Source organism: Papio anubis, chromosome 10 (genome assembly GCF_008728515.1).
Source record: "Papio anubis isolate 15944 chromosome 10, Panubis1.0, whole genome shotgun sequence".
NCBI classification, from domain to species: Eukaryota; Metazoa; Chordata; class Mammalia; order Primates; family Cercopithecidae; genus Papio; species Papio anubis.
In genome coordinates, this window is record NC_044985.1 from 84,539,193 (window position 1) to 84,559,519 (window position 20,327).

The 20,327-nt window shown below is 42.6% G+C and overlaps 1 protein-coding gene across 2 annotated transcripts in view; it reads left to right on the forward strand.

Annotated features, from left to right (window-relative positions):
- Positions 1-18,026, forward strand: part of AOX2 (aldehyde oxidase 2) — a 78,892-nt gene extending 60,866 nt beyond the window's left edge. For both annotated transcript variants that reach the window (XM_021923400.2, NM_001308438.1), the window contains 5 exon segments: positions 643-708; positions 821-1,009; positions 3,507-3,674; positions 13,823-13,898; positions 16,361-18,026. In XM_021923400.2, the coding sequence (XP_021779092.2) occupies positions 643-708; positions 821-1,009; positions 3,507-3,674; positions 13,823-13,876 (477 nt within the window). In that variant the 3' untranslated portion in view covers positions 13,877-13,898; positions 16,361-18,026.
- Positions 18,027-20,327: the final 2,301 nt, after the last annotated feature.

Here is a 20,327-nt window from a genome sequence, read left to right on the forward strand (position 1 = left end):
AAGGGAAGCCCTGAGATACTCCGGAGATAGGCCACAGGCACTTAGAGGCTTTTAGTGGCTCCTTAACAACCTGCACGCCCATGCCCAGTGACAAAACAAGGGCCAGATTCATGTGGTGCTTCTCAGAGAAGGAAGTAGATTAGCAAATCAAAGGTGGTCTTGACATTTGCTCTGAATACCTTCCAAGATCTTGCAAATCCACAAACTCATACATGCCAGTATGGCTCTAGGATTTTCACAGTAAAATGGCAATAGTACCACCTGCCACAGATAATCATGAGGACTACATGAGCTCATAAATTATATTCCAACAACAAATTCAGGTTGAGAATCAGATGAAAAACCAGGCACAACAATTATTTACCAAGTGACTCACTCAGACACACTAGCATGTCATGGACTTTGGAGTCACTTAAGAGGAGTCAAAACCATGAATGCACGAGATTTTCCAGGGTCATGGACAGCCCTGGCATTCAATTTGAAGACTTCAGCAGGCATCTTAACAGCTCTAATGTTGACAGGGTTCAATGCAGTGTTAATTAGCCAGCAGGAGTTCTGGAAAAACTAGAGACCATTTGAGAATACCTGAAAACGATACTTTTAATTCAAGATTTTTGGTGAGGTAATTTTTATTTTGGGCAGAAAATCAGAACGGACATCATCATGGATGCATGTTGCAGCCTAAATCCGGCCATTGATATTGGGCAGGTAGGTGCTGGCCCACCTGGGAGGATGCCCCTTCCTGGGAGTCATCTCAGGGTAGGTAAAGGCCTTCTAAAAATGACACAATGTCACAAAGCTTGAAATTGTCCCCCTCCAGATTGAAGGTTCGTTTATTCAGGGAATGGGGCTTTATACCACTGAAGAACTGAAATACTCCCCAGAAGGCGTCCTGTACTCTCGGAGTCCAGATGAGTACAAAATTCCAACCGTCACTGATGTCCCAGAGGAGTTCAATGTCTCCTTGCTGCCATCATCACAAACCCCACTAACCATCTATTCATCTAAGGTAAGCACCCAAACCTACCACTGCACAGTGTCATGGATCGGGTAGCACATAGCAAATGAAAGCAGGCAGACAAAATAGTAAGTCAATGTTAACTGTTATCAGGAACAAATCACTACAGACTGCTAGAATCTGGAGATGAATCACCCATGGCAATCATCGGCCAAGGATTTTAATAATTTCCTCTTTCACTGAAAACTCTAAAACTTGCCAAAAAGCTTTGACTTCTTAACAGAATAACACTTTTACTTAAGACCCTGAAGACGACAATATTAAACAGGATTGGAGGTGCAATGCGACTGAAATACTAGCAGTGGCAGCACGGACAGAACCCTGGACTAAGGTCGCAGAAGACCTGGGTTCCTGCCAAGCCCTATCTCCTCCCCGTGGTCTCAGACAAATCACTCACCTCAGAGGGGCTCAGGGTCCTTACCATACCCAGCAATGCATCTAGAACAGTGGGTCTCAATTTGGGGTAGGGGGAGTGGGGGAGGTGATTTTGTACAAGGCAGCCCCCGCCCCCACTACAAAGAATTATCTGGCACAAAATGTTAATAGCATCAGAAAGCAAAGACATCAACCCTTAGTAATTGCTAAAGTAATGAAACTGCAAATTAAAATAAACATCATTATTTGTTTGCCTTGCTCTATGCAGATGACGTGAAAACCACCCTCAGAGTAAAAACTTCATCTAGGTTTGAGATGTATTGTTAAAGTTTCTTGACTCCTCTTAAGACTTTAAAATCTTTCCCGGCCATGGTGGTGCACACCTGTAGCTTCAGCTACTCAGGAGGCTAAAGCAGGGGATTGCTTGAGCCCAGGAGTTCAAGACCAGTCTGAGTAATAAATAAATAAGATCTTTTGGGAGACTTCTTGCTAGTACCCATCCTCCACAAAAAAAAAAGTATCCAACTACATCTGTAGAAATTTCATCATGTCCAAACTGGATCCCACTGTCAGCCCAGGAACGCCAGGAACTTCCTCTAGACCTATAGTGATGAGGTCAGGGCAAACCTGAAAGGAAGGACAATCAATGGGGCCTTTGGATTCTCATTGGACTGGAAATCACTCTAAGGGGCAAAGGCAAAAGGGAGCTAAGAGCCCACAGAGAGCAGCTTTTAAGCCACCAAGAGTAACACAGGGCAGACAGGACCCTTGAGTCCTTGTAGTTGCAGATAGTCACTTACAAGCAGACAATCAGGAAAATCAGGGTTTTGCAGGTCCCACATGGAGGGTACTATGTAAACACAACAGAGAGCTACCAGGTACCAGGAGCTGTGCTAGGTGCTTTTGTGTTTCCTGATCCTTGCAACACCCTAGGCATCACTGCCCACACTTCACTGACAAAGGAACAGAGAAGATTATCTCACTTACCCAGAGAAACACGGGGAGTCAGGGTCAGGATTCAGATTCAGTCTCACTAACTCAAAGGTCGCAAATTGGTGGTCTACTGGCTAAATCTAGCCTGAAGATTTACTTTTCTTTGGCCTACACAGTATTTTTACAAGTTGGGGAATTTTACATTAAAATACAGATACCTAAATTCTCTTGAGAAGATGGATGATCTGGTAATTTTGGCTGCATCCTTGGAAAGGCAACGACTAGCTACAACCAAAGAACAGCTGCCCCTTGTAGACAGGACATGGGGGTGCTCTTCCTCACCTTACTTTCCACTGCTCCTTATTGTCCTTCACCTGCCTGCATCACTCATTGACCATACCTGCCTGCTCCTTGCAGATGATGGGTTTACAATCTTTCATCTGGTATCAAAGTCTGTACTCTTTCTTCTAGAGTACCATGCCTATCCTGACCCTGGAGTTTAAAAAGGCATTTTTCTCTCTGCTGATAAAGCTGGCTAGTTGAATCCATTGAATGTGTTTTATTAAGTAGGGTACTTTCCCATTATCACACAAAGACACTCATACACACACACACCTTACCTACGGAACAAAATTTAACCCAGACAGGATTCAAGATTTCAAGATCTGGGAAACTCAGATTACCCTGGGAATTTTTTTTTTTTTTGAGATGTAGTCTCACTCTGTCACCCAGCTAGAGTGCAATGGCGTGATCTCGACTCACTGCAACCTCCGACTACTGGATTCAAGCAATTCTTCTGCCTCAGCCTGCCAAATAGCTAGGACTACAGGCGCACGCCACCACGCCCAGCTAATTTTTGTATTTTTAGTAGAGACGGGGTTTCACCATGTTGGGCAGGATGGTCTTGATCTCTTGACCTCGTGATCCGCCCGCCTCGGCCTCCCAAAGTGCTAGGATTACAGGCGTGAGCCCCTGTGCCCGGCCTATGCTGAGATTTTTAAGAATACTCAAGCTTCTGATTCAGTCAGTAAGTCAGCCAACAAACATTTATTGAGAAGATTTTGTGTACAAAACACTGTGCAGGGGTTGGGGATACAATGGTGAACAAGGCCTGGTCCCTACCCTCTAGAAACTTGTAGTGTAGTATAGAAGTTTCTTAAACCAATGTGCCTTCTTACAGGGCCTCGGGGAGTCTGGGATGTTCCTGGGGTCATCTGTGTTCTTTGCCATTGCTGACGCTGTGGCCACAGTGCGAAGAGAAAGAGACATAGCTGAGGACTTCACGGTGCAGAGCCCAGCAACGCCAGAACGGGTTCGAATGGCCTGTGCAGATCGATTCACCAAAATGGTAGGGAATTGTTTATTTTCCTAAAAGATGATTTGTCTATTTCCTGCTTCTTAGACCTCTTGGGTAAATGTATAACCTAATCTGTGTCTAGCTAATCAAATTATGAAATGAAAAAAGCAAGTCACACAAATATACCTTGTATACATGTAGTAATTTTTGACTTTTAAAAAAGTGTTTCCCAAGTGTTGATTTGATCATCTCAGCAACCTGAAGTAGGGTAATTTATTAATATCATGCTGCAGCTGGGAACCGTGTCTCACACAAGTAATCCCAGCACTTTGGGAGGCCGAGGCAGGCAGATCATGAGGTTAGGAGATCGAGACCATCTGGCTCACTTGATGAAACCCCATCTCTACTAAAAATACAAAAAAATTAGCCAAGCGTGATGGCACGCACCTGTAGTCCCAGCTACTCAGGAGGCTGAGGCAGGAGAATCGCTTGAACCCAGGAGGCAGAGGTTGCAGTGAGCCAAGATCGCGCAACTGCACTCCAGCCTGGCGACAGAGTGAGACTCCGTCTCAAAAAAATAAAAAATAAAAATAAAAAGTATATATATATACACACATACATACATACACACACACACACATATACACCTTGTATACATGTAGTAATTTTTTATGTATTTTATATATATATATTTAAAAAATGCTGCAAAAACTAATAGCTAAATGGAAAGCAACTGATTGATTTCTCCAAACAGTGGTTAAGTATTCCCTCCCTCTATCCTACCAACTCCATCCAGCTCTTCAACAAAAACAAACACACACACACACACACACACACAGAAATCCACGTGTCATATAGCCATATTTGATAATGTCACTTTCTGTGTTCCCTATACAGAGAGTATACACAGACTGCCTGTCATTTAGAAGTAGGGTGATCCCATTGTGAGCTACTGCCTTTCTCCTTCATTCTTTTTTTTTCTTTTTGGAGACAGAGTCCCGCTCTGTCACCCAGGCTGGAGTGCAGTGGCACAATCTTGGCTCACTGCAACCTCTGCCTCCCGGGTTCACACCATTCTCCTGCCCGACTACAGGCATCTGCCACCACACCCAGCTAATTTTTTGTATTTTTTTTAGTAGAGACGGGGTTTCACCGTGTTAGCCAGGATGGTCTCGATCTCCTGATCTCGTGATCCGCCCACCTCGGCCTCCCAAAGTGCTGGGATTATAGGCGTGAGCCACTGCGCCCGGCCCTTTCTCCTTCATTCTGTTTCATACCAATGCCTCCCAGCCCAGGAGGGAGAGGCCTAGGGAGTTATCCATGTGGATACACACATGGCAAATCCCACCTGCTGAAGGTTACAGCATGTAACTTTCCAGAGGTCATTGAGCCTAGCCTTTGCCAATTTCCTAAGCATCCTAATTTAAGTAATACCAGGTAGTATTGACTGAGCACCACACTAAACATTTTACGCATATTAGTCATTACGGCAACTCTATCAGGTAACTACTGGTATTTTCTTCATTTTACTATTGAGGAAACAGGTGCAATAACTTTCCCAAGATCACACACCTAGCATTTGGGGGCTAAGATTCAAACCCAGGCTGCCTGGCTTCACTGTAATAGATGGCCTCTCAGAGAGAAAAGAGTTGATTCTCTGCTTCTTAAAAGGAAATTTCTAATTTTCAAATCTATATTAAAAGAAGCCCAAATACTTAACTGACCTCTTCAAAATAGCCAACCATAGAGTGAAAAGATCTTATAAAAATATTGCTTAAAAGGAAGTCTCATAATTATTAATTTCCTTCCCCTACATAACCTATTCCTATTTCCATCTTCAAATCTAATTCAACAATATTTCTTATACTCCAATAATACCAGTCACCCTATAATTTCCCTCCAAGTCTTCTCCCAGTCTATGGATCTGATCCTTACCTGATTCCATTGTCTACAGCAATGATTACAATCACCTGCCTCTGGCCCGGCCCTCCTCAGATGGGCAGGGCCAGGAAACCAGCACCCTCCACCCACTCCAGGAACTCCTCCGTGCGGATCTTGGCCTAGAGGTCAGTCATCTGCCGGTTCCTGACTCAGATGGTGACATGGTCACTGTGGAATGGTGTCATCTCATACCCCAAAAGCATAAGCACTTCTGACTTTTAAAAATGTTCTTATTCACATTTTGCAATAATAAATACCCTTTTCTGGAATGGGGCAGATTAAGAAAACTAAAAAACACAACAAACAAAAAGATATTTCTAATCTTCCTTTCTTGCCTGAGGTTAATGTTTTCAGTCTTCCAATGGTCTGGCTTCTAAAAAATGAATTCCTTCACATCTAAGATTTCAGGCTATTTTGAATAATCTGGTTGTCTGACAAAGTAGCTCTGTCACATACGATGGTAAGAAGTGAAACACTTTGATTTCATTTACCATTTGGGACTTAGCTTCTTAGCTACCTGGTCCATATGATGAAACCGTATTTCCTCTCAAGTCTGATGGTTTCTTGATAAGACTAACATATCTTTGCAGATATAAATCATCTACTAATTTGTGCCCATCAATCAAATGCTCAATGTTAGAATAACCTAGCATTTTCTAAAATACTTGCAGATACATGGTTTATAAATATCACTTCATGTTATAACTTATGTTTGCTATTTTAGACCTCCTTTTAATAACATACATTGCATTTTGTCTTTGTAAAAGTAACACATGTCCATTATGGAAAAATTAGAAAATGCTGAAAAGAATAAGGTGAAGTTAAAATCAGCCATAATCCCACCAACCAGAACTAACTATAACCATGTTTTGGAGTGTGAGTGTGCATATGTGTGTGTGTGTGTGTGTGTACACTTTTAACCATCCTTTAATTTATATATGTTTATATGTACAATATATCTTATTTGTAAACTCATTTAATAAAATCCGGATATCCCTGACATAAGTCTTTGAAAAGATCTGTACAGTATAATTGGGAATGACGGCCGGGCACGGTGGCTCATGCCTGTAGTCCCAGCACTTTGGGAGGCTGAGGCAGGCGGATCACGAGGTCATGAGATCGAGATCAGCCTGGCTAACACAGTGAAATCCCATCTCTACTAAAAATACAAAAAATTAGCCGAGCACAGTGGCGGGTGCCTGTAGTCCCAGCTACTCGGGAGGCTGAGGCAGGAGAATGGCATGAACCCGGGAGGCGGAGTTTGCAGTGAGCCAAGATCACACCACTGCACTCCAGACTGGGTGATAGAGCAAGACTCTGTCTCAGAAAATAAATAAATGAATTGGGAATGACTCTACTGAGCCTCAGTCGCGGAAAAATCTGGATTGGGAATTTCACGGGAAAAGTATCCCATGAAACATCACTCAAAAAACAGTTGCTTAAACACAAAAAGAAAATACCTGGCCAAACTCGTTTATCCTACAAACTCTTAATCTTTATCTATAGCTACTGGAATAAATTTGAGGGGCGAGGGCAGGACAGAATGTTTAACTTTTCAATAATAAGCCCCTTGTTATTAAGGCTACTTAGGCCATATGGAGAATGATCATTTATCCTTTTTTTTTTTCTTTTGAAGACAGAGTCTTGCTGTGTTGCCCAGGCTGGAGTGCAGTGTTGCAATCTTAGCTCACTGCACCCTCTACCTCCCAGGTTCAAGAGTCTCCTGCCTCAGCCTCCCGAGTAGCTAGGATTACAGGTGTGTACCACCATGCCCAGCTAATTTTGGTATTTTTAGTAGAGATGGGGTTTCACCATGTTGGCCAGACTGGTCTCGAACTCCTGGCCTCAGATGATCCTCCCACCTCAGCCTTCCACAGTGCTGGGATTACAGGCGTGAGCCACCGTGCCTGGCCATAATCATTTATCCTTCATACTTATCGCGACCTACAATATTCCTAGCCATTGCACTGAACGCACATATATTTGAAACAATGAGAAGAAAGCCCCCTCCAAATACTTGAGAAGGCTTTGGTTAGTTTGTTCGAACCTCCAGACCCCGTCTCCTCAACTGTTCACCAACATAGAGAGAAGGCTGGTTAGAGGCCAGCCTTGATTGGGACCTCCCAAGGAGTGCAGAGAGGAGGTAGAACTGAGTCTTAGTTTAACAGAGGCCAAGAAGCACACAAAATTTAGATTATTCTACTATTACCTGTTGCAGAAAACGGCAATACTTCTCTATCCATATAGAAACATAAGCAAGAATCAGAGGAGCAATCGTGGCATTTATCTCCCTCATACTCAGTAGTTAGTCCTTCATCATATCCTGTTCATTTTTACCCCCAACAATTTCTTGACCCAGTCCATTTTCTCCATCCTTAACCACTATATTATTCATTCATCCCACAAACAGGTGTTGAGCATCTAATGTGTGCCAGCCATTGTTCTACAGAACAATTCTGGGTCTACAGTAGGGAATGAAACAGAGACCCCTGCCTTGGTGGCGTTTAGTTTCTGGTGACCCTGAAGCTACCTACCATCTCTCCATCCTGGATCAAAGTTGCCTGCTGGCTGGTCTCCCTACACCCCCTGCAGCCAGAGGCTTGTGGTGTGGCAAAGCAGACCATGCCACACCAGCACACACATTGGCAAAAAGCTTCCCTTTGCTCACAGGAGACAGAAAACTTCTTAACTTGCCTTCCTGAGCCTACACACCTTCAGAGTCCAGCATGGCCAACCCCACCACCTCTCCAGCCACACACGACCCCACCCAGCCACACTTGCCTTCTTCTATCATTCCTCATGTCAAGGACAGAGACGCTCACTCCTGCTTCAGGGCTTCTGCCGTGCTCTTCCTTCTCCTTGGAACCATCTTCTTCTGTTCAGCTTGTTAACTCCTACTCGGGTATTCAACAAATTCATTTGATCCCTTCCTTTCTGCATAGTTGGAGGTCCCAAGAATATAGTGGTGAACCAGACTCACAGGTCCCTGCTCTCAAGGCATTTGTAGTCTAGCAGGGAAGGAAGACAGTGACTGTGAATTATAAGTGCTTGGCTGACCCTGGGTTATACTAACACAGCCCATAGAACAAAGCCTTTCTGACTTAGCCTTGCTCTTTTCTTGAAGTCAGAGGGGTCATAGATGGGATCCCACTTTGGTTACTCTTCATGCAATTGTTCATTCATCTAACATATTTATTGAGCACCTTCCATGTGCCAGGCACTGCTGGGGAACTAAAAAAATAGTGGTGAGCAAGGCAATCTCTGCCGGCATAGAGCTTACATTCTGTGCGGGAAGCCAGACAGTAAACAAGTAAACAAACACACAATATGATTGCAAGCGGTGTTGAATACTGTGAAGGAAAATTGAAGAGAAAGGAGGTAGAATGTGATGGTGAGACTATTTGATTACAGTTTCTTGGGGAAGTTCCCTCTGAGAGTGTTCACAATTGAGCCAAAGTCTGAATGAAGCAGGGGACCAAGTATAAAGCTGGCAATGATACAATCCAGGCCGAGAACAGCTCATGCAAAGGCCCTGTGGCAGCTTCAGAAGAATCAAAGTCTCTTGGGACTAAGCAGCCCTCAGAAGTGGCCCTTTTGTGTCTGATTTGCCTCTCTGGTAGAAAAATCTTACAATTGTTGTTCTCCAGGCTGAGAGATAAAATAGAATTTGTGGTCACATCATTTATTTTCACATCAGTGAGAGAAACCTGGATAGTCCTTCCAATCAGCAATTTTCCTAGTCTTTATCATACACTTTATCACACTTCAGATCTACTTCTTTAGACCTTTAGTGAATATAATTCATTCATCCCCTTAGAAGCCATAGCAGGCCTACCGAAGTTCTTATAGCCTGGCTGCTCACACAGACCAATTTCTAAAGCATCTTGGAACAAATCTGACTCCATATCAGAATTTACTTTTTTTTTTTTTTGAGATGGAGTCTCTCTCTGTCGCCCAAGCTGGAGTGCAGTGGTGCAATCTCGGCTCACTGCAACCTCCACCTCCAGGGTTCAAGCGATTCTCCTGAGTCAGCCTCCTGAGTAGCTGGGATTAAGGCACCTGCCGCCATGCCCGGATAATCTTTGTATTTTCAGTAGAGACAGAGTTTCATCATGTTGGTCAGATCTCAAACTCCCGACCTCGTGATCCACCCACCTCAGCCTCCCAAAGTGCTGGGATTATAGGCATGAACCACCACGCTGACCAGAATTTACATTTTTAATACATTTGATCAAACTACAACATGGTTTCTAATTGAAATATGTAATGATTCACACTGGTACACAATGCTGTACTATGCAAATGTATATATAGAAAGAGAGAAATAACAAGAAACATAGATATTAACAATCTTTGTATTGGACCTTTGAATACTCTTGTCAAAACACAATTTGTTCTGATGAATAAGATGGTCAGGGAGTCAGAATGTCTGTGTACTAGAGCATGAGTATTGAAAAGTTCAAGATCTCCTCTTTTAATAACCTCCTTATAGCCATAAGGTAAATAACAGCCTGACTAGATCTATTTCTTAAACAGAAATGATGATAAAACGCTCAGTACTTTTCCCTTGGAATTAAATAAAATAATGCACATAAAAATACTGTGTAAATATGAGTCACTCTGTAAATATTAGCGTTAAAGTCATCACCAAAAACCCATAAACTGTTAATGAACTTCTTCAAAATATGCCTCTCCCAAAAGGCTTGAAAAGTGTTTCCACATTAAATCAAGTTGACCTGTGAGGCCAGAATAAACAACAACTCTTCTAACTCATTTCCATGGGTAGCAGCCTCATTTCCATGGGTAAATTAGCTTCAAAAAAGGCAGGCATTGGCAAGAAGCCTAAGGCATGTTTGTTACCAAAAATAATCATACTGTATGAATGAGCATTTACTATGTCAAAAGGTTTTTTTTTTTAAAACATGTTTGGGTTTGTTTAACCTTAATCACAGCATTGCTGGCTGCCATTTTTGCATGGGCTCTTTCTCAGGTGGTTAATTTCTGGTGAGGACAGTGTTGCTGGTGGTGGTTTCTCCTCTGAGCCCAGCAGGGCGGCCTGGCTCAACTATGCGTGGCCAGAAACATCATCTCTATGTAATTTCCTTTTCGGTGACGGGACAAAGAAAAATATATATTTCTTGGAAAATGTGTTTTGTACAGTCATCTTAAATTCCACAAGGGGGAAAAAAGTAAACTTCCCTTAAAGATATACATATTTAACACTTTCAGATTAAGACTTCTCCTTAGAAACAGTGATTTCATTTAAAAAAAAAAAAAAAAAAAAAAAAAAAAAAACTTTAGGATTCAGAGACATGAAGGGTTCCACACCCTCAAAAATTAGAAAAATACTGACTTGGAGAATGTGGAATAGGTCAGACTTTTTTAAAAATCATGTTATCTTAATATCACCAGCAGCAAAACGTATTTGTTGAGTAATCACTAAACGTGGTCTATGTGGGCTGCCATAGTGGGAGGCCATATACAGCCAATTAACAGCTTCAGTTTCCATCTCCTGGAAGTTAAAAATCAGACACCTCAGCTTGGAAACAGGTTTATAAGCAGGTTTCAGCTTACCCCACTTATGAAGGGGCAGCCTGGAACACGCTGACTCACAAGAAATCCTTGCAATCATAACAAATGGCTCATGTCCTACGTTAGGCTGACGCATGATCTTATCGTACCCTAGTGGGGAAAAGTCCTTCATTCTTAGATCTGTCCTCAATTCCAAATGGCCATGCCTGTCCTTCACAGAATCTGCATTTCTATGAGATTGACCAATGGCTAGTTTCTAACGTCCTTCACCTTCTTCCTACGCTGCAAACCCTAATGTAGTCGCCCTCCACAGACTCCCCTCCCTTTACAGCACCACGTCTCTCACATCCCCACGTCCCATTTTCCCTCCCTGCTTCTTTTGCATTTCTAGATGCCCAGATTCAGTGAGAATTGGCAGCATTAAAAGCGCCACCTGTTTAGTTCAGTATCTGGAGCCCTTCCTCCCTGATGAAGGAAGAGAGGCACATGAACATTTTGCATGCTGCCGACAGCCTGGTTTACCCGCTCCTCTCAGGCAGTTCACTCCCAAACGCTAGCCATTCAAGATGTAGCCTGCTCAGCCCCATACTCTATACACAGCCCTGGATTTCTCTGAGCTGGGGAGACGTCTACCAGCCCTACAAGACTGCATTCTATTTCTTGGGGCTTATATACCACAACATGCGAAAACATGAAATCTCCAGCCTGTTCAGCTAAAATCTCAGCTACAGATAGTTGGCAGGGCCTTAGACCAGCACAGACATGCTTCGGTCACCTGGATTCCTTGAGATGAACACAGAGCAGACTGCACGGCTCAGGACAGACTGAGAGTAGAGTCTCCCGTGGTGTCTTCCTCAGAATGCTCAACCTATTGTCCTGTTCCCATGAGACACACACACATACAAGCATGCATGGACGCACACAGACTCACATGCACGCACACACTCAGGCATGTACTCATTCTTAACCACATTCTTCTAACCTCTCATGCTGTCTTGGAAGAGGTTTTATTGGCTTTGAAACTGGTTCCACATTGAATACGTTTGTCCCAGGATGCAGGAACTGAATCATTTCCCTGCAACGCTTGGTGACATTTCACAGAGTAGCCATTCTTACTCCTGAAGGGAGATTCTCTGATACTGTTATTGAATGTATATTTGTGTCTCTACTAAAAACCAAAAACAATTAGCCAGGCATGGTGGCACGTGCCTATAGTCCCAGCTACTCAGGAGGCTAGGGTGGGAGGATCGCCTGAGCCCAGGAGTTTGAGGCTGCAGTGAGCTTGATTGCGCCACTGTACTCTAGCTGGGTGATAGAGCAGGACCCTGTCTTAAAAAAAAAAAAAAAAAAAAAAAGAGAGAGAGACTAAAAATTCCATAACTTAAGCAGAAGAGTAGACCCAAATCTGCCACAGCTAAACTGAGGAGTTTTGCCCTGTGTCCAGCCCAGACCTTGCAGAACAGGCTCATTCTCAAGAAGAGAGCCAAGCAGCTCCCACAGGAGCAGCTAAGAAGAAGAAGAAAAAACAAAAAAAAAAAAAAACAGGGAAGAGAATAGGGAAGGCCCTTTGGGAAGGCAAACCTAGCCCTTCATTTACATTTCAATACAGAGGGCAAAAACTAAGAACAGAATTTAGGAAAATGTCCTAAATGATAGAAGTTGGGTGAATTATTTGGCTTCTTTTTGTATATTTGTGAAATAAATACATATTAGGAGCAGGGGGAAAGCTTTCTGGAACCTTCATAGCTTTCCATCATCACGGAAAAGTTTGCTTTGCTTTTTAACACATTTGTAACTAAAAGTCAAGCCTTTAAACAAAAACGTTAACGGGGAGAGGAGGGATGTGTGTTCTGCTTTGGGCTTGAACCTAAGGGGGAGAATTCCCCAAAGAGGAGACAGGCATTAAGAACCACGAGAAAGGATGAACAATTCTTTGAGTTTGTAGCCCAAGAGAGTGAAATGAGGCTGGGGTTTGACCACCAAGAACACAATATCACACAAACCATTTGACCAAAGGTGCACACAGGGCTATTATCATATCACTGTAAAGACGTCCAGGTGTGTGGGCTCCAGTGTACACACCTCCCAGACTAGCCACATCCCTACTCCCAAATGAATTCACGGGATGTGTAATTCTCTTTGGGATTCATACCTGGGAAGCAAAGAAGATAGGTAACTCACTGAAGTGCCCTCTTTCTAAGCCAGGCGCAGTGGCTCATGCCTGTAATCCCAGCACTTTGGGAGGCCAAGGCAGGTGGATCACCTGAGGCCAGGAGTTCCAGGCCAACCTGGCCAACATGGTGAAACTCTGTATCTACTAAATACAAAAATGAGCCAGGTATGGTGGCACACACCTGTAATCCCAGCTACTCAGGAGACTGAGGCACGAGAATCACTTGAACCTGGGAACAGGAGGTTGCAGTGAGCTGAGATCGCACCACTGCGCTCCAGCCTGGGTGACAGAGCAAGACTCTGTCTCCAAAAAAAAAATTCTGAAGTGTCCTCTTGTTTAGCAACATTAGGTATAGCAGAAAGGACAACACTAACACACCTTCTTTTCACAGTTGTCAGCTGAAGGGAATGACACAGTCCCATGCCCCAGGAGCCAGGAACATTCAGCCTCTTCTCATCCCAAAATTTTTTAAACCCAAATATTTGATGTAATGCTCCTGTTGAAATAAATGGTGTTATGGTATAGTAAGTGTTTAATTTGCTTTCTTTCTTAGATCCCAAGAGATGACCCTGAGACATTTAAACCTTGGTCTATCCCTATAGCATAACACTGCTATCATTCCCTAAAAGGTAAGATCGATAAGCTAAAAGATAATTATTCAAAGTGGGAAAAAAATCAGCCAATCCAGGCTTTCAAACTTTGTTCTATAGAAATCAAGAATTGCACAAGTGCTTAAACCATGCTTCATTTTAAAGTCAGCATATCTTATCCGATATTTAAGTCCTTTAACACTAAATACGCATGGTTCTGGGAACTGACAAAGGAAGGCCAGGGTGTTTCAACCAACATGGTAGTTTTTTTAATTTTAAAATAAAATATGAAAATACACTGGATTAAAATATCTAAAGAGCCTACTCCCTGATTCTTTTAAGAATCACAACTGGAATGCAAAAAAGCAAATTGAAATCTACTGATTACTCCATTTATAGTTAACTAGCACTATCTGGAAGAGTTACCTCTTTGTATTCACTGAGTTCAACTGCTACAATTTTGTGCTGCTGCTTAACACTACACACAGAGCACAGAAGGCTTTGGAGAGTGGCCACAAAAACTCCTTAGGAAATATATGCTGATAAGAAGAAACATGTTTTTTTGTTACAAAATTAAACTTCTACTTTCTGCACACTTACTGGGCAATAACTGAAAACATTGTGGAAGAGAGCGAACTATGACATAAACTCAGATAAAAATAAAATAAAATTTTTTCATTAAAATCTAATTTTCCAGTGTAATTGTCTAAAAACACCCACAAGTATTAACACATATAATATACATTTCATTCCATTGTGCTTTGTCATATGAGAACAACTTGTGTTGATATTTTTACTAAATCAGACTAAATAACCAATGAGAATTTGCTTCTCCTTTACAACAACAAAAATCAAAATAGGCAACACTTAAAATCACATCTTACATTATTGTAAAATAGTCATTTTAAAACACACACCAACAAGCCAGGCATGGTGGCTCATGCCTATAATCCCAGCACTTTGGGAGGCCAAGGCAGGTGGATGGCTTGAGTTCAGGAGTTCAAGACCAGCTTGGGCAACATGGTGAAACCCCGTCTGTACACCACCTGGCATGGTGGCACATGCCTGTAGTCCCAGCTACTTGGAGGCTGAGGTAGGAGGATTGCTTGAGTCCAGGAGATGGAGTTTGCAGTGAGTCAAAATTGTGCCACTGGACTCCAGCCTAGGCAACGGAGTGAAACCCTATCTCAGAAACACACACACAAATGCAAAGCAAATTATCTAAGCTCTTTAATTATTCTCTCTTTCTATCCTTCTTTCTCTTTCCAAGTATTAAAGTTAAATGTGAATATGATGGCAAATCCACTCTAATTCTTATGTACAACAAGGCATATAAAGTACATGGCATCATGCCTAACACATAGTACTCAACATAGTTACACACACACACACATGCATGCACACACACTCAGATAAAATGCCAAATTTAGACATCACCAGTGAATGAATGGGGTTGTCAAGTTTTTGTACAGACTTTTTTTTTGGGTGGGGGGAGGGACATGGTCTCACTGTGTCACCCAGGCTAGAGTGTAGTGGTCCAATCTCGGCTCATTGCAACCTCCGCCTCCCGGGTTCAAGCGATTCTCGTGTCTCAGCCTCCCGAGTAGCTGGGACTACAGGCACACGCCACCACACACAGCTGATTTTTTTGTAGAGACAGGGTTTTGCCATGTTTGGCCAGCCTGGTATCGAACTCCTGGCCTCAAGTAATTCGACTGCCTCAGCCTCCCAAAGTGCTGGGATTACAGGCGTGAGTCACTGTGCCCAGTCCGTACAGATGTTAAAATAAAGACCATCCTCTTCTATGCATGGTGGCTCATGCCTGTAATCCCAGCACTTCAGGAGGCCAGAATGGGAGGATCACTTGAGCCCAGGAGTTCAAGACCAGCCTGGGGGACATAGCAAGACCCTGTCTCTAATTTTTAAAAAATTAAAATTAAAAATTAAAGAATTTTTTAAAAGACCATCCTCAAATTGCAAGACAAATTGAAAAAACAAAAAAAACCTCTTGTCACTTTACCATTTATAATTATTTCTATGTGTCAGAATGTTACCCATGCCATGCAATCAACACAAGATGCAGATATAAATTGCATTCTGAATCTGTAACTGTCAACTTTTACCTACAATTTCAAATGTTTACATTCTTCAAAGTAACATAATTGGCTCTTGTATATTTGCTTCATAAGGAAGTGTGCAACATTGATCTTATAAATCAAATTTATATCACACTAAAAACATATACATGTGAGTGTGTTCCCCATAACATTTTAAACCTCTGCTAAAAATATTCAAAAACTTCTGATGTCATCCAGCTTCTTATTTTATAAAGGAAGACACGGAGGGCACAGGAGAATAGTAACTACCCAAATGTACTTATTCATAGCTGTAAATCTTATCAACCCAATTGTCAATCATTTATTGTTCTTCTCCCTATATATAAAGTTGAGAGATTTGCACACTGTATTTCATAATTATTGTCTTTTCTTTTTTTTTTTCAGGTGTTTCAGTTTTTCACAAGTAAAAAATGGCTTGTTAATCCTAACTGGGATCCAAACTGATAGTCTTATACTGTTGTAGAAAAAAATAGACACAAAATTTAGAAACGTTATCCAACTTTGATTATATTAACCCAATGAATCATTATTTGCAAAGCATTTCACTTAGACTTTCCAGCCTAGAGGCCACCAGAAAAGCACTGCTGTATCCACAGTAAGCAAGTTTAGTGCTGATTTGTTTCTGAAAAGATCACGTAAATGTTGCTGTAAAAGCAAACTTTTCCTTTCTGTGTCCATCCAATCTAAATGGACTGGTAATATAGGTTATGATTATAGAAAGAAAGATACTTCCTGGTAGATAAATATATGATGACTTTTCCCAGTGGTGTATTTGATTCGGCAGCCACAAGAGAGTTCTGCAAGTTTTGTTTTGCCATAGATTGACCATAGGTCTATGTACGTGCACTTGACAGCAAAGGAGTGGTATTTCCCTCATGCACATCTACTATTCAACTGATTAACATTCTTTTGGATTTGGAGGAGGGGAAAAAGCAATATAAAAACATTTTCAATATCTTGCCCCCAATCCCTCTGTGCTGCTGCTGCTGTTGTTGAAAAACATCCAATCTGGTATCACAGTTTAAGAAATATTGCATATTTCAGTTTCCCATAGGTTGAAGTGAGAACATAGAGCAAAAGAACTATAAATTGTAATTACCCCCTACATTGTGGTTTAAAACATACAGGATCCTCTCTACCAATAACTTTGAGAAGGAAAAACAAAAGAAAAAAAGAAATAAGATATATGGGATCCACCAAATTACATTCATCTGAGTTTAGAGGTCTTCAGAGCGAGGAACCAGCATATAAATTAGGCCCTATTTGACCAGAAAGTCAGGGGTAAGCTGATTTTCTCCTAGCCAGATTTCACACGATCAGGCTCACCAAGCCATGGTCTGCAGTGACCCCTGCAGTGGCTGAAGGAGGGCAGGCAGAGCTGAGAACGCTGGGCGCGGGGTGAGAGAAGGTAGGCAATAAGGCATAAATACAGCCTGGAGGAGGCTGAAGGTCCTTAAAGCCATGAGCACGTTGTTGTGAGATGCTGGGGCATAGCTGTCCACAGGCCCATCTGTGGACATCGGAGGCGTCCCTACACTACAGGAGCCCAAGGGATAAAGCAGGACAGGAGCACAAAGAGGAAGGAGGCAGGAGCAGAAGGGTTATGGGCAGGACAAAAATTACGCAAGACACAGGAACATTAAGAGCTGAGAACCTTAGTGGGAGTGGCTGGGGTGAAATAAGTTGAAAGCTTTTTTTTTTTTTTTAGCTCTTTTGAAAATAAGATCCTTAATCTAATAAGAATGTGAGAAGTTTGTCTTATCATGTGTATCATTTTAAATGATGGTAAATATAATTCTATTTTTTTTTTTTAGAATCTTTTCAGTTAGAGCTAAGGATGGTTACAGGGCATTTATTTTCCATTTGTCATGGTTCAAAACTATAAAGCACTAAAAATAGAGGAGCTTGAATAAAAATTATTTCTGTGAGTTGATGCACTAAAATCTGGGTGGCATGGATGTTAATAAAATAATTTTTTAAAAAGATACAGTTGGAGCCATATATTTGAAACCAGTTCTTTGGGCTCAATAAACATTATTAAAATATGAAACAGACTAAAATGTTTAAATAAGTAAAACATTAACATGGCTTGAATGTTTGCAAAAAAGGTAAAGCAAAGACTTACTCTCATACTGCTATGGCCTGAATGTTTATGTCACCCCAGAGTTCATACATTCAAACCTAACCCCCAAGGTGGTGATGTTAAGAGGTGTGGCCATTGGGAAGTGATTAGGTCATGAGGACTCCACTTTCATGAATGGGGTTAGTGCCCTTATAAAAAAAAAAAGACCCCCCAAGAGCAAGTTAACCTCCTCCACTACGTGAGAACACTGCAAGGAGGCACCATCTATGAACCAGAGAGGGGGCCCTTATCAAATACTGAATCTACTAGCACCTGGATCTTGGACTTCTCAGCCTCCAGAACTGGGTTCTGAGCAAAATGTTTCTGTTTATGAGCAAGACATTTCTGTTTATAAGCCAGTTTATGGTATTTGTGTTATAGCAGCCCAAACCAACTAAGACACATACCACCCCCATTCATTCAATTCTCACACATGCACAGAGAAGAACTTCTGCTTTCCCAGAAGGCCCAGCATGTAACCTGTCCCAGAATGCCCAGCCACTCTTAGCAAAATCAGAGCTACTCAGCTGGCCCTACAAATGGACAGGACACAACTGCCAAATGTCAGAATGTTTGAGGAAGGCTAGAGCAACAGCACAAGTACCTGGTTCCTGCCCCTATTTTCACACCTGCTGTGCCCCTTCTCTCTGTCTAGATAATTCCATTCTACCAGCTTCCCAACATCAGCGGCAGCCTGATGCCTGTAAGGGTGAGGAAGCATAACCCTTAATGCTCATCGTGGGCTTCATGGAACCTCCTACTTCTTACTCCCTGGGCCTTAGAGCACAGGAGACATTTGTACTATTGCCTTCTGAGCCTGGGTTCTCTGAGTAGGTTTTCTCTTTTGTAAAGAAAAACAGCCTGCTCCCGGTTCCATCCCAGAACAGTCAAAATTAATACTCTATCTGTCTCATAGAACTGAGTAGACAAACAGCAAAAAGATAGGCTTTCTAATTTGTAAGATGTCCAAAGGAAGTCAAAAACTTAGGCAGAAATAGTTGGAGACAGAAAATAATGGAATTTTCTCAGTCCCCCCACACAACCCTGAAAGTTGATGTTAAGATGTCACTGAGTACAAAGCAATAGTGTTCCTTCCTTTGCCAAGCCACAGCAGGACAGGCTCCCCTGTGCCCCTGTAACTTCACATTTAGATGATCTTACTGGCTAGCTATTGGTCTTGTTCCAAACCATGCTGCACGTAACTGCCAAGATAATCTTTCTCAACATCTGTAACCACCCACTGTCACTGGGTAAAAGAGTTGCATTCAACAGGACAGTTTCTTCTTCCAAAAGGGACTTCACTGTCATCTGTGAAGTGGTCACCTGTTGTTTTTATCTGACTGTTGTCTCTTCTTTGGGAAATTATCCATCCTCCACTCCATGCGTTCCAAACAAGCTGCTGCAAAAGGTATGAGATAAGCTGGGTTAGAGTCTCTCCTGAGAGATAGGTGCTTGCACAAGGTACACAAGCTAAAGGGCCACTGTAGCAGGTCTCCTGGATGGCCACGGTGAGTCCACAAGCTCCTACTGCTGAGCTCCTCGGAAGTGCCCTCATTCCTGTGCCTCGTTCTTCAGCTCTGCCCTCAATTCTGTGACCTACCCAGCACCTTTCCAGTGGTCAGTTTCCTAGGGTTGCTGCAACACATATCACAAGCTGGGTGGCTTCAGTATGTATTCTCTCACAGCTCTGGAGGCTAAAAGTCCGAAGTCAAGGTGCTGGCAGGACCATGGGTTCTCAGGAAGAATCCTTCCTCGCCTCTTCGGGCAGCTCCTGCTGTTCCTTATGGCTGCATCACCCCAGCCTCTGCCTCCATCATCTCATTGCCTTCTTCCCAGTGTGTCTGTATCCAAATCCTCTTCTTTCTCATAAACACACCAGTCATTGGGCCGGATGTGGTGGCTCACACCTGTAATCCCAGCACTTTGGGAGGCCGAGGTGGGCAGATCACGAGGTCAGGAGTTTGAGACCAGCCTGGCCAACATGGCGAAACCCCTTCTCTACTAAAAATACAAAAATTAGCCAGGCATGGTGGCAGGCACCTGTAGTCCCAGGTACTCAGGAGGCTGAGGCAGGAGAATTGCTTGAACCTGGGAGGCTGAGGTTGCAGTGAGCCGAGATCGCGCCATTGCACTCCAGCCTGGGTGACAGAGCGAGGCCCATCTCAAATAAATAAATAAATAAATAAAATAAAACACCAGTCGTTGGATTTAGGGCCCACCTTAATCCAG